General features: G+C 43.1%; 1 protein-coding gene across 2 annotated transcripts in view; it reads left to right on the plus strand.

Annotated features, from left to right (window-relative positions):
* The window catches only part of LOC147454898 (Calcium-binding EF-hand family protein), a 117244-nt gene extending 107072 nt beyond the window's left edge, over positions 1-10172 (plus strand). The window contains exons 5-7 of one of the 2 annotated variants that reach the window (XM_086516715.1): positions 2979-3088; positions 3194-3268; positions 10025-10172. In XM_086516715.1, the coding sequence (XP_086372841.1) occupies positions 2979-3088; positions 3194-3268; positions 10025-10087 (248 nt within the window). In that variant the 3' untranslated portion in view covers positions 10088-10172. Of the gene's footprint in view, positions 1-2978; positions 3089-3193; positions 3269-9946 lie in introns of both variants that reach the window. The other variant, XM_086516716.1, reaches the window with a different exon arrangement.
* The last annotated feature ends 4215 nt before the right edge of the window (positions 10173-14387 follow it).

Raw genomic sequence — 14387 nt, forward strand, 5'->3', positions numbered from 1 at the left:
TCTACCCGAAATAGGGAGAGAGAATTTGCTGGTTGGTTTTGCTGCTTTATTTTCTAAGTGGAATAAGTGGGCGGCCAGCATATTTTAAAGTTCGTCTGAACCTGCCCAAAAACTCGATAAAACCTTATAAGTTTAAACAATGCTTTTCACAACACTTCCCAGGCGTCCCTGGATGCAACTACATGCACAAATGCAATGCAGACATAGATTCCTCGCGGGAAAGCGTCTGCTCTTCTCGGAAAACTCGTTAAAATATTCCGCTTTTTAATAAAAGCTTCTCAGAACCCATCTTTATTCTTGTGCTTGCGTCTTTACGCGTATTCCTCTTTCCAGTTCGGGTTTCCTGCCAGACCAACGAGATATTCCCTTTCCGATGCTCCCGTCGCCCCATCACGTGACGCATCAGGAATATTCGTTTCCCGGTCTCTCCCGCCGAACTAATGGTAAAACCCCTTCGCGACGCTTAATGTCACCCTTCATATGACACATCAGAGTTTTCCGTTCTTGATGGCTTTTAATAATTCCAGTAGATCTACAGTTCCTAACCTTACGGTTCAAGTGCACATCTTTAAATATCTTAATTTCAATAAAAAGAAATTACTCGAGAAAATAAGAAAATAGTCTATTTAGCAACGGGTGCACTTCATAAAGCACAAAAGAGCTACTTGTCTGGGATGTCGTCTCTTGGAATGCACTAATTGTGGGATATGCCCAACTTAGGCAGGGCCAAGAAGCTCTGGGCTGTTTTCTGTGGATGCGAAGCGAGGGTGTCTCTTCAGATGCGATTACATACGCTTGCATCTTGAAGGCAAGGGTCACGGTCAGGAAGCTCTGGGCTGTTTTCAGCAAATGCAGAGAGAGGGCATCTCTCCAAATGCAATCACGTACACTTGCACCTTGAAGGTATGTGGCATTACACAAGATGCTGATATGGGCAAAAGAATTCACCATGAGATTGTGGAAAGAAAACGTCGTGCTTGGCACTGCCTTGGTCGACATGTATGCCAAATGTGATGCACTCCATAAAGCACAAAAACAGCTTGAGGAGCTTCCTGTCCGGGATGTCATCTCTTAGAATGCACTGATTGTAGTATATGCCCATCTTGGGCAGGGCCAAGAAGCCCAGCTCTGGGCTGTTTTTGGCGGATGCATAGCGAGGATCTCTCTCCAGATGCAATCACATGGCATGTGGCACTACACGAGGTGCCCCCGCCGGAGGCGATGCTTTCAGTTCTCGGATTATTTCATAGACTTTTGAGGGGCAGGCTTGAGCACCAACTCTCTTGGGCATTGATATTGAACGGCTGGCTATTGCTGGCCTCGCTGGAGCCAGTTGGAGGGCACAACCTTGTGGGCCAAGGCCACACAGCCAGTGCCGTATGGATTGATGCCATGCAGTCCATTGCTTGCAGCCCAAAGGCATTCAAAACCATTGCCTTTGCTTCATGGGTAGTGGCCGTTGCTGTTCTCTCTTCTCTAGCAATCAGAATCGATTGCCTTTTCGGCCTCACATGTGCTTGCATGTTGAAGGCAAGGGTCAAGGTTAGGATGCTCTGGGCTGTTTTCAGCAGGTGGAGAGAGAGGGCATCTCTTCAAATGCAATCACGCACAATTGCACCTTGAAGGCATGTGGCATTACACAAGATGCTGATATGGGCAAAAGAATTCACGATGATATTGTTAGTCAAGCGTTGTTGAAAGAAAACGTCGTGCTTGGCACTACCTTGCTCAACATTTATGCCAAATGTGGTGCAATCCATAAAGCACAAAAAGTGCTTGAGGAGCTTCCTACCCGGGATGTCGTCTCTTGGAATGTACTGATTATGGGATATGCCCAACTTGGGTATGGCCAAGAAGCACTTGGCTATTTTCGGCGGATGCGAAGCGAGGGTGTCTCTCCAGATGCAATCACATACGCTTGCATCTTGAAGGCACGTGGCACTACGCGAGGTGCCCCTAGATTGGGCCTAAGCACCAGCTCTCTTGGGCATTCATATTGAACGGCTGCTATTGCTGGCCTTGCTGGAGCCAGTTGGAGGGCAGAACGTCGCGGGCCGAGGCCACACAGCCAGTGCCATATAGATTGATGCCGTGCAGCTTATTGTCCGCAGCCCAAAGGCATTCAAAACCGTCACCTTGGCGTCACAGGCAGTGGCCGTTGCTCCTCTCTTCTCCAGCAGTTAGAATCGATTGCCTTTTTTGCCTCATGCTGTACATGCAGTCCAAGCCCAGAGCAAAAGTTAGCTAGCCTGGGCACATGGGATTTATGACAACCATGTCTTTCATGCAGTCCAAGCCTAGAGCGAAAGTTAGCTAGCCTGGGTACATGGGCTTTATGTACATATCCACCTTGTTTTAATTTGATTTTGGGTGTCTGAGATTAAAGATTGATAGGAATTAGCAACATGAATAAAAGCTATATCTGTGGTTTTTGGAATGCCAAACTCAAAAAAGTCTCTCTTTAAGTGATAATCTTCTGGCCAAACAACTATCCAGTGATACTATTGCTCATTCTTAAGAGATCTTTTGTGCAGCTGATGAGATTTCCAAGGTAGAAACCAAGGCTTTGTATCCATTATCTGCATTGTATGAGTGTCTGTTGTTTCATGCATACATCTGTTTTTGAATTCCTCTTCTGCTGGATTCTCTCATTGTGCTTGCTTAGTGATATGCATATCTTTCTACATTTAAAATCAAATACATCTAGATATATCGTTGTAAGCGCTCATACCTCTTCAAACGACAACCATAAAAACCTATGAGAGAGCTAGCAGACCCCCTTAACGCTTGCAAACAAATAGTGTACTGAATCTTTAGTCTGTATGGAAGTCACAACATTATGCTTGTATTTCTTTGTGCATGTTGCCCTGATCTGTTTGTGTGCTCTGTTTTTATCAACCAATGTGCCTGAAAGTGAACTCTTGTGTCAAGCAATCTTTGTCATTAAACCAATAGAGGTTGTGCTGACTATGTAGCAGTTATATTCAAGCTTTATGATGCTGATGGTGATGGAGAGGTTACTCGAAATGATGTTTTGGAAGTTCTTCAAGATTTGTCAGGTCCCTTTCTTTCAGTAGAGGAGCGCCAGGTTCAACTATCTGCTCAAGTGTCTTGAATTTGTTGAAGACTTTCTTAGACACCTCTAAGTTGTAATTTTAAGGACACCTAATTATACTTTTTTGGGTTGACACAGCAAGTGGTGAACCGAGCTTTTGAAGAGTCTGGTTACTCTACTGGCAACACATTGACTATTGAGGACTTTTTAAAGGTATATCTTTCCCATTTCTGTCTGGCATGAGGTTAAATTGACAAAGCTGTGCTACAAAGAACGAAAAATAATAGGATACTGCAACTTCATATCAACCCGCTTCATGGGTGTGAGACTTTGAAACCTCAAAATCTGTGAAACATTTTGCGAAACCTACGAAATATGCAATCTCCTCAAAACTAAAAAACCTCTGTTTGGAGTCTTGACTCTTTTAGTTGTGGTGTGCCTCTCTCTCTCTCTCTCTCTCTCTCTCTCTCTCTCTCTCTCTCTCTCTCTCTCTCGTCGCCTAGATCTTTAAGGTCTCTTGGGATAGTTTCCTACGACGTTAAAACTCTCTTCTTCTCAGGTGTATGTGTGGGTGTGTGTGTGTGTGTGTGCTAATAAAAAGAGGAAAATGGTATAACCTTTCTATCACCCAAGTGTGGTAGATTGGTTATGCCATTTCCCTCGTGAATAACAGGTCTTGAGTTCAACTCTCCTCGTCGGCTAGATCTTTAAGGTCTCTTGGGATAGTTTCCTACGACGTTAAAACTCTCTTCTTCTCTTCTTCTTCTTCTTCTTCTCTCTCTCTCTCTCTCTCTCTCTCTCTCTCTCTCTCTCTCTCTGTGGCAAGATCTGTGGGCGTGCTGTGGCGTGAGGGAGCTCTCTCTCTGCAGCAGGGCAGCGAGCTGTGGCGTGAGGGAAGAGCAGCGTGAGGGCAGCAGGGCAGCGAGCTGTGGGAAGAGCAGCGTGAGGGAAGGACAACGAGCGACTCTCGCACACAAGCCCTCTCCTTCTACACGTAGAAGGACTTCCTACGCGTGGCAAGTCCCCGGCACCCCTCCTTTACCTACGCGTAGAAGGACTTCCCATCTCCTACGTTAAAGTTTAAAGGTTTTTAAGCTTTGAAATAAACTTTTAAAGTTTAAAGGTTTTTAAGCTTTAAAATAAACTTTTAAGTTTGCCTTATTCTCAGTCCCTCACCCTAGTACCCTACCCCACATTTGTGGGGCGGGTTTGATGGATCCGCCTACCGAAGGGGAAGGGCCGGGTGTAGATAGCTACACCACCCCAAAAAAACCGACGGCTACTTTCAAAGGGAGAAACACAGATACTGTACTATCACCAGGATCCTTACGAGTTGGGAAAACCTCCAAGATACATGATGAGCTACTGATGGAGAAGGTCCAGGTGATGCTCAAATCAGAGCTAAACTATATGAGGGATGACATCAGGAAGGAAATGCACGCAAACACTGAGAGCTACAGGAACTCCATGTATGGAGACATGATGAGAGAACTAAGGAGAGAGATCCGGGGGGTACAGAATGAGGAAATTCAGATCGTGAAAACGGAATTACGAAACCTAATCAAGGCCGAAGTAAATGTAACAGAATGCGTTATGCAAAAGAAACTCGATGAGGCAGTAGCAAGTTTTGAAGCATGGAGAACAAATATGGAAAAGCACATGGGGGAAAAAGATGCAATAATCGAGGAGCTAAAAGGAGAACTTGCGGCTTGCAAATCTGCAACTAAGGAGAAGGGAGACGACCAACCTTCAGTGCTGAAGGAGCTCGAGGACATGAAGGATCAAATGAAAGCTCTACGGGAAGGAGATGAACAGAAATCGAAAACGGCATCTTCATGGGCGGAACGTCTTGTTAAGACACAAGAAAAGGTTGATGAAACAGAGAAATGGATTGAGGGTGCGAAGAAAGGGAAGGCCCAGATGCCTGAGACCACACCTACCTCCACCATTATTAATATGACCATTGAGGAAGAGCAAAAAAGGAAGAATCGGGCTCTGCATGTGTGGGTCACAGGAGTCAAAGACAAAGAGAATGTAGATAAAGAAGTGAGGGAACTGCTACAACGCATGGGCATCACAGAGCCTACTCACACAAGTGCATGGAGAGTGGGCAAGAAAGGAATCGACGAGAAGGGAAACGTAAAGGATAGGGCACTTATTGTCCGCTTCCCGAATATAGAAATAAGGAAAGAATTTCTAAAGAAGAGGCCAACTCTTAAGAAAACCGGTATTTTCCTGGGAGATGACCTTACATTGGCACAAGTGGCACACATGCAAGAGTTGACGCCAGAGATCAGGGCAGCAAGAGAAAAGGGGAAAATCGCCTTTTATAGAGGAGGGAAAGTAGTGATTTTGGAAAAGCGCTCATCATGACGGTGCGAGACCTATGGGGCGACGCTCCGGATAGCGGCCTGGAATTGTAATGGATCATATAGGCTAGATGTAGGCGCCTTTGAAGACAGCTTTAGGGACAGAGACATAGTTTTCTACTCAGAGACACACCAGATACCGGGACAGCTTATGCCACATGTGAAGGGGTATTTATGGGAAACAACTGGTCGACCAGACAAGAGATCTGTGCGAGGTAGCCGGGGTTCAGGAGGAGTAGCAGTCTTATTTAAAGAGGAGTTGAAACCACTACTACAGATTATCAGGAAAGATGAACAAGCAAGGTATATGTGGGTGAGAATGAGAGCCGAGATAGGTAGAGTTCTATATATCGCTATATGCTACTTCCCTCCAAGTACATCAATCTACTCCTCACCTAAAGGACAGTCCCCTTTCTCCATATTGAATAATGACATATGGGAGTTCTCTAGAGATGGAGACATCGTTCTCTTAGGAGACTTTAATGCCAGAATGGCCAACTCTCAAGCAGTATTCTATGATACTTTTGAGGAAATGCTCAGAGAAGTGGATTTATCACAGGAGGGGCTTACTAGAAACTCACAGGATAAAGAACACACTGAATATGGGAGACATCTCATGGAAATGGCAACTACACATGGTTTGGCCATACTTAATGGTCTTAGAATTTCCCTTTATCTGGAAGATTAACATGCTTCCCGCACAGGCATGGGGCCAGTACAGTGGATTATGTCATGACTTCACCAAGCTTTATTTCTAGTATCGAGGACTTTAAGGTGGGACCCAAACCGGTTGGGATTGCAGTGGATCATGCTCTCTTGACCTTATCAATCTCCTTCCAATACAATGCGTCTCAAGTACAAAGGAAGAAGACACACACAAGATATACTTTCACGCTAGAGACTGATTCAGTCTATGTGGAAAAGATCTATAATAGGATGTGGGCAGCCGAGCCAGTATATACTGTAGAGGAGATTACTTCTCAGCTAACAGAGATACTACATGGAGCAGCACAAGAGGCATACCCACATACTCAGCTTGATCAGAAGAGAGGATCTGGGAACATGCCTCAAAACAGTTGGTACGACGAGGAATGTAGAGAGACGAGAACCCAGGTCCAGAAAGAGCTTACACTTGGGATCATCACATATAAGCAGTCTCGGATTGCTCTTCGGCGTATAGTACGTCGCAAGAAAAGGGCATTTTTAGCCAAACTGGAGAAGGATTTATATCAGCTCTTCTTGAGTCAAGACTCACATGAGGCCTGGCGTTTATTTCACGAGCACTCATCGCCTCCGACAATTACTTCTCTTGAGATTTGGGGTCAATATGTAACATCATTATATACGGTATCTGGACAGCCTCCATTACCAGATCCGCTAGAGCCATGCCCTGCTAAGTACTTTCTTTACTACTGAAATGGTGGAAAAAGCCATTGATAAGATGAAGACAAGAAGAGCATATGATCATGAGGGTTTAGTAGCAGAACATCTGATCCATGCAAGGGATCTACTTTCAGAAGTCCTTGCTCGTCTGTTTAATCGGGTCATGTGTGAAGGATTACGTAAATCTTGGAAATTATCTACTATCGTACCTATTTTCAAGTCAAAGGATCCTATGATACCCGGGAACTACCGTACCATTATGGTGGGTCACACATTGACCCGACTGTACGCATCCATTCTGGAACAAAAATTGAGTAGATGGGCAGAGAATGAGGGCATAAGGGCAACAGGACAAGCTGGATTCAGGAGGGGTTATTCCACTTTATATCATATTCTTACGCTCAGAGCCATTATTGAGGAAGGAAGAGCAAGCGGGAGAAGGATGTATTGTTGCTTTGTGGATTTTTGGAAAGCTTTTGATACAGTACCAAGGGCCAGATTGATGCGCAGAATGCAAGAGTTAGGGGTCCCCAAAGAGATTATCTGGGGGATCATGGCCTTATACGGGTCAGTAACTGGTTATGTACGCACTCCAGATAGGGATTTCGACATTGTTCATTCCACCGTTGGAGTAAAGCAGGGATGCCCACTGTCCCCTACTTTATTTGGTATGTATATAGATGAGGTATCAGATTACATTGATAGAGAGGGTGACAGAGGTGCTCAACTTGCAGGGTCATGGATCCCTTTGTTGTTGTATGCAGATGATATTGTATTGATAGCAGAATCACCAGATGGAATGCAGAGGCAGTTAGATGCATTACATAAATTCGCGGAGGACAGCGGACTGCCGGTAAATTTGGGTAAAACCAAAGTTATGGTGTTTAACACCACACCATAGTGGGTTAGGAGATCGGCACCTACATTTTCATATGGCCAGGATACAGTAGAGTACACAGATGCATACACATACCTTGGTGTGGTATTTACAGGACCGAAGTCTACTCTTAAGAAAGCAGCGGATGCTAGATTGTCCAGAGCCTCTGCGGCCTTGGGAGGGTTGGAGAGGATGTGTTCACAAGTGCAGTTTCAGGAACCACGAACAAAACTTTGGCTCGTTGATACTGTGGTGGCTTCGGCTATGCTTTATGGGGTCCCATTTTGGGGACCATCTGCGGATCAGGATGATTGGAAGTCAATGGAGAGACCTTTGGTATCTATGATTTCCCGAATGATTAGAGCCAAGGCCTCCGTACCACACGCGATTACCCGAGCGGAACTAGTTGCCCCTCCGATAGAAATTGAAGCTCTTGCCAGATTACTGTCCTTCATACATGGTTTATGGGATACAAATAATTGTTGATATAGTAGATTGGCCCTCGAATCCTCTCGACAATTAGCAATGAAAGGAGATACATGCTTGTATGCGCAATTGTCCTCGTGGTTTCAGAGACACGGGTTCAGTATGGAAAGATTACCCCCCTTCCAATACTCTCTTGAGGCTCCATCATTGACAATCACACGAACGGAGATTAATAAAATCATCCGCTAGGATCTTATACAGTTGGACACTAAGAGGACATGGGTAGACCCTACACAAGAATTGGGCACGAAGATGGTCGACTACAAAGAAAACTTCCTACAACTATCTGAAGATGGTTTTGTGATTCGCCCGAGCTACATGGATACCCACTTGTCTCATGGTTTGAGATGTGCTATTGGTCAGATTCGTACATCCTCACACCAGCTGGAAATTGAATTTGGCAGATTTAGGGGAATCCCACCTGAGAGCAGAATTTGCAAGTTATGCGGAATGGAGCCGGAGACAGAATTACACTACATATGTCCTTGCACCGTATACTATGAGATACGTGGGCGTTTCCATTGCCTATTTAAAGAAGGCTTTGGACCTCTAGATAGAGCCATGCAATACCAAGATAAAAGGTGCTTAGGCCTGTACCTATTGGAACTACATCGGCACAGGGATAATCTAATGAGAAGACAAAGAGCACTACAGCCTCAGAGGCAGATCACAGATTTCTTCGGATCGAGAGAAGCAGGAATGGAAGGAGAAGCAAGAGGCCAGCAGCGAGCACAAAGGAGTACCCACATTCATACCAAAGGCACCCTCATTGACAGGGCGATTGAGCTCAGGAAATCGAGACGACCACGACCGAGATGCAGAAGCACACTTCACCGGAGGAGACTACAACAAAGGATTAGAAGCATTCTAGCCAGACACCCAGAATGCTCCTAAGAAGTTTATCTAATACTTTGTATTTAATTTTTCGCATTTATTTTCACACTTTCACACTTTTCAGACATTGTAACAGACTCACCACTTTTGTATCAGTTTGGTCTCATAGGTCACTCTGGCCTTTTGAAGACGTTAATAAAACATTTCATTTCATTTCTCTCTCTCTCTCTCTCTCTCTCTCTCTCTCTCTCTCACACACACACACACACACACACACACACACACACACATGCATAAGCATGCACCCATTTATATGGGTGTGTGTGTGTATCTCGAAACCCTGAAACACCCTATGCCACAAAATGTTTCATGTTACCCTGTACTGGATACTTCACTTTTTTGCAGCAGTTTATTTGATTTGTTACAGCCACCACTTGAGATTGCATCATGTGCCCAGCATTTTTCAAATCAAGAGTTACTATACATGCAGCACTCATGAAAGGAAAATTTGCTTATAAATGTAGATGGAGTATGTCAAAAAAGACACAATCAGGCATTTTTTTCAAAGTCCAAGCTTCCTTTGTAGGCTACTTTTATTATGTAGGCTGGGCAAACCAAGCTCATTTAAGGCAAGTTGTTAGTTTGAAAGAGAGAAAATGCATATATTGGGTGCAATATATACATGTATAGTTGTGCGTGTTTGTGTTATAACCAGGCATGCGCGAGCGCGCGCGCACACGCATACACACACACACACACAACTATACATCTATATATTGCACCCAATATGTGCGTGTGCACGCACGCGCGTGCACAGCTAACAGAGAGCCGAATGCTGATCATGAAAAATACATTTTTCCTAACCAAAGAAAATAAGTGTGGCACCCTGTAATTTTCCATCATATTAGAGATTGGTCCTAACTACTTGTTTTTTTTATTTAGCTTTGGGATAAAACTGGCTTGAAGATGGAAGTTGAAGTTCCAGTTGATTGAACAATCTAATGCCCCTGGTTTATGTAGTCTTCCAGGTTTCACATTGAAGGTCACCCATGGGGTCTTATTGTAAGTGTAGATAACCAATGACCTCATCTTACCTCCTTATATCCAATTCTGTAACTTGAGCTAGGCAAAATTCTTCATATTAAGCAAGTGAAGGGTTTGGTGTACTTGCTGACAAATGTCAATGCCTTCACTTTATCTGTGTTGTATTACATTTTGTCTGCGGCAAATTTAGTTGAGTGGATTGCATTCTTTGGGGGGGGGGTATGATCATCCCATGAACTGTTGCATGAGACTCTGCCATATGGTTATCTCTCCTCCCCCGTAAAGAAGCGAGTAGGCCTGCCCTTGTATCTGGTAATGATCTCTTGGATCATCCTCTATAAGTGACGTCGGCATAATTGGTCTCCCTAGGAGTGTAAATCATCTCAAGCGATGTATACAAACGGCTCTCTCCACTACGATGCCTTGTATGGTAGGCATGGCTGTATCCTGCATGTTTGCCTGGGATGTGAAAAAATCTGTCATCAGTCTTTATCGTGGTGGTGTGTGTGAGCGTGCACTCGTGTGCGTGCGTGCAGTAGGAAGAACCCTCTGAACCAGGTGCTATGATTGTCTACACCCTAAGTTTCAAATGCATGGCCTGGCTGCAAATAATACGGTTGTAGAAAACTTCAAGAAGAGTGGACATGCTGTTGGTATATGTATTTTGCAATATGCCTCGCAACTAGTAGACGCACGCCAATAGAAACTGCGCTACCCAAGCATCATTCAGCTTATATAGATACCTGAGATTTTTACAAAAGTGAGAATTAGTGATGATGCCATGGAATAAAAGGTTGCTTCACAGTATTCTATTATGGAAGAGTTTGATGGTATTGTTCTTGCTGTAGGAGTATCATTAAGGTAGATAAAAGATAAATATGTTATTTAAAAGTGCTCTCGTCCATTAGGCAAGGTATGTTTCGGTCCATAATATCTGCCTTTCTTAAAATCTACAGCAGCTCCATCTCTTTCTATAGACAATTCATCATAAAGCTACTCATATTGAGTATCTTTGGCCTTTATTTTTGTTGTCTCAGCATTTTTTGTATGCAAATGTGGCTCCACAGATGCCACAAACTCTCATTGGGTAGCCAAGGGGCTCCTTGACTTTTCATCCCTAAAATTGTTTGCGCTTCTCTGATAGGAGCACATAGGACTTCTTTCATTGCACCCTCTCCATGTAGGCAAGCATGTTGTATCTCAAGACGAAAGACCCTTGGAGAGGAAGGAGGGAGGGAGGGAGGGAGGGTGGGAGAGCAAGAATTGTGCCAACCCCTTGTGTTGATAGTAAATGTTCAATTCAAATTTGTCCGGACATATTCAATTCAGTGAGCAAATACATGAGTCAAAGACCCAAGGAACAATTTCTTTTATTCACCCCACTCCTATTTTCAGTATATGTTTCTTGGAGGCCTTAGTAGATAGAACTCCTACTGATAAACCTTCACGACTCATGAAGCACATTACCCCTGCTTTGGATGCACTACCCTACAAAGCAATTGAGGCCAGAGTACATCTGGCACCATCCTTGAAGTGAGATTGCATTTGCAGAGCTCATACTCGTACCAAGAAGAACTCCTAAAGAAGAAGCTCCAAACTTGGCAAGCTTTATCTTGATTCTGAGAGAGGCTTTGTTTCACTGAGATAACTAACTCAAACCAGACGAGGCAAAAAGTATATACGTTGATTTAATCATCAAGAAGTTGTAAGCCGAAACTTCTTATAGTTGGTATTCAGTAATTTTAGATCTCATAGATACATAAGCTAAAGTCAAGCGTTGGTGCGGTGGAATGATATGTGATGAGTGCCCTAATTGGCAACATGCCTTGTTTGGCCAATCAATCTATGCAGTTGCTTATCATGACCTAGAGGCAAGCAATTCAAAAGGCGACAATCTGCTTGCGAAGTGCGTATACCTCTTGGGATAACTTGTAGGCAGAGCATTAATACTAGAGATGCATTCTCATGCAATATGGAAGTATGTGTAGTTGTGAGGTTTAAGTCAAGCAATTAGGGAAACCATGCAGTGGTACAAGCTCCTCCCCAATCGATGATGGAAAAATTACCCCCTTGATGGCCAAAGAAGCATTATAGCTATGCCTAGGAGCTCATTATGTCTAAAGTTGTGGTGATGCAAAAACTCCACAATCTACCCAAAAGGAATAGGACATCAATAATCTTTTTGTTGTATAAGTCAATGCTTTCAATTGTATCTTGGAAGCCTCTATTTGCTGGTCTACTAGTACATTTTGTTGGATGATGCACAATTCTGTTCCAGTATTATAAAATCACCATAGACCTTTACATCAACCCCGTATTTGGGTTACTATTCCTTGGTGATGGATGCTGGTGTGGGTGTCCTCATACAATGCAAGGATCAATCATGTTGTCGCCTTGTGTACTTGACTCATTATGCACAAAACCTCTGCAAAAGTTTTACGGATCGAAAGAAAATTAATGTAAGACTACATCTCAAAGAATGCAGAGTGCCTTTAACTAAAGGTTTAGTTGCATCTTAAATGAAAGAATTATATATTATCCTATCATTTTTATCACTTGTGTGGTGCAAGGGGAGCTCTCTACGACTTGTTGATTCTTTCCATAACACGACCTTAATAAAGTAGTGAAAGTGTGGTTTATGTTGAAAATGTAATCCAAATTAAACCAATCAACCACAAGCATATTAGATAGTCAAACACGCTTACACAACATTGACAATCATTGTAAGTGGATTAGACATAAAGAGAGCTTAGAGAGTGATCCCAAATACAAGGAGAGAGGAAGAGAGGAAAGAAGGGGGAGGGGGGGGGGGGATATGTTAAAGTGGACAACTTGGCAGCTTAATTAGTAAGGAGCTAGATAGTTTCATAAAAATGGGGGGCCATGAATTCAAATGTTGGAAAGCTAGTAATTAAATATGACTGTGTGTAGCTATAAGGATTGGCACCATTATTTTTAGTCAAGTCCCACTCTTTACTCCTCTTGTCATACTAGTACGCTAGGACTTCCATGTTGTGTACAACCTCTCAAAGTTGGAGTTGGACCCACTCTTCTAACTCATAAGAAAGATTAGAAGAGGCCCACTCTAGGAAGGGGCTAACAAGGCAAGTTTTGTTTGTAATAAATTCAAGCTGATGGTGATGGCTTTTGCATCAAGCAATGTATCAGGAGGGGAAGATCACCCATGGGGACTTGAATATTGCCTTCGCAAAAGAGCTAGCACTCCACTGTGGTCCCCACAAGTAATCCTCATGAAAATAAGTTGCATGGGCTAGTTTTGCAGAAGGGTCCATGTAAAAGTTAGCTGCATGGGGGAACCAGAGAATAGAGGAGGATATGGCTATATCCATAGGTAATTTCCGTAGTGAGTGAAATAGGAAACAAGTTAGTTCTTTTATCAAACGCGAAAGCATCGACCCCAGCTATCTATAGAAAGATGATGTTGATTCTAGATCCTCTATTGTGTGACCTTTTGGAGAAGCTACAATCAATCCAAGATCAGGCATCCACATCTAGAGAAACTCATTACAAGGTGCAATGGGGCTGGTATAACAAGGAGGACTTCAAGAAGATGCTTGATTGATGCTTCCTGAAAAGCTTGAGGAAGAGGTCAAAGATGAAAATGGTCAAATAAACCTTTCAAATGATTTGAGTATACAAGCTAGTGAAATATTAAGGGAGTGGATTCAAGCATGTTTCGAAAAAGTGAACAAAATTGAATGTATTGATTGTTTCTCATGCAAGTTGAGCTAAAAATCAATGAGCTCGGTAGGCTACAAGCACAAGACACACTCTTAGGTTATATGCATGTTTTTGGACAAGTCTTCATGTTCATTGCCCCTCTAGCACCAAAAGTCACTAATGAAAAGAGGTTATCATTCCTCATCTCAACCAATTCATAATTTGAAAACACCAAACTGAGGTAATACTCTCTTGAACTTTTCATTTATTTTTTTCTTTTTTAAAAAACTTGGTAAAATTTATAGCAAGCATTGTACATGAGTAAATGCAAACTAGCTAGGGTTAGCTATGCAACTTTAGAGAAATCCTTGCACATGAGTAGATGTAAACTAGCTAGGGATAGCTATTGACTACTTAGTGACATATATATTGTGAGGGTGCTAGCTACCTAATACAAAGCATGTTTAAGTAACTACTAACTAATTCTAGCTAATTTTTAAAAATCAAGGGAGGTAGCTAAACAAGGTGGTAAATCCTATCCAACGAAGCTGATTTTCCACCTCACTTGTTGAGCCAACAAACATTGTAGCTAGCCAAGCTAGCCGCTAGCTAAACTACGTGGTCAAGCTCGTTATTAATAATAGCTTAGGCATGCTAG

The sequence above is a fragment of the Adiantum capillus-veneris genome, chromosome 7 (assembly GCF_014529385.1).
Source record: "Adiantum capillus-veneris isolate H3 chromosome 7, ASM1452938v2, whole genome shotgun sequence".
NCBI classification, from domain to species: domain Eukaryota; kingdom Viridiplantae; phylum Streptophyta; class Polypodiopsida; order Polypodiales; family Pteridaceae; genus Adiantum; species Adiantum capillus-veneris.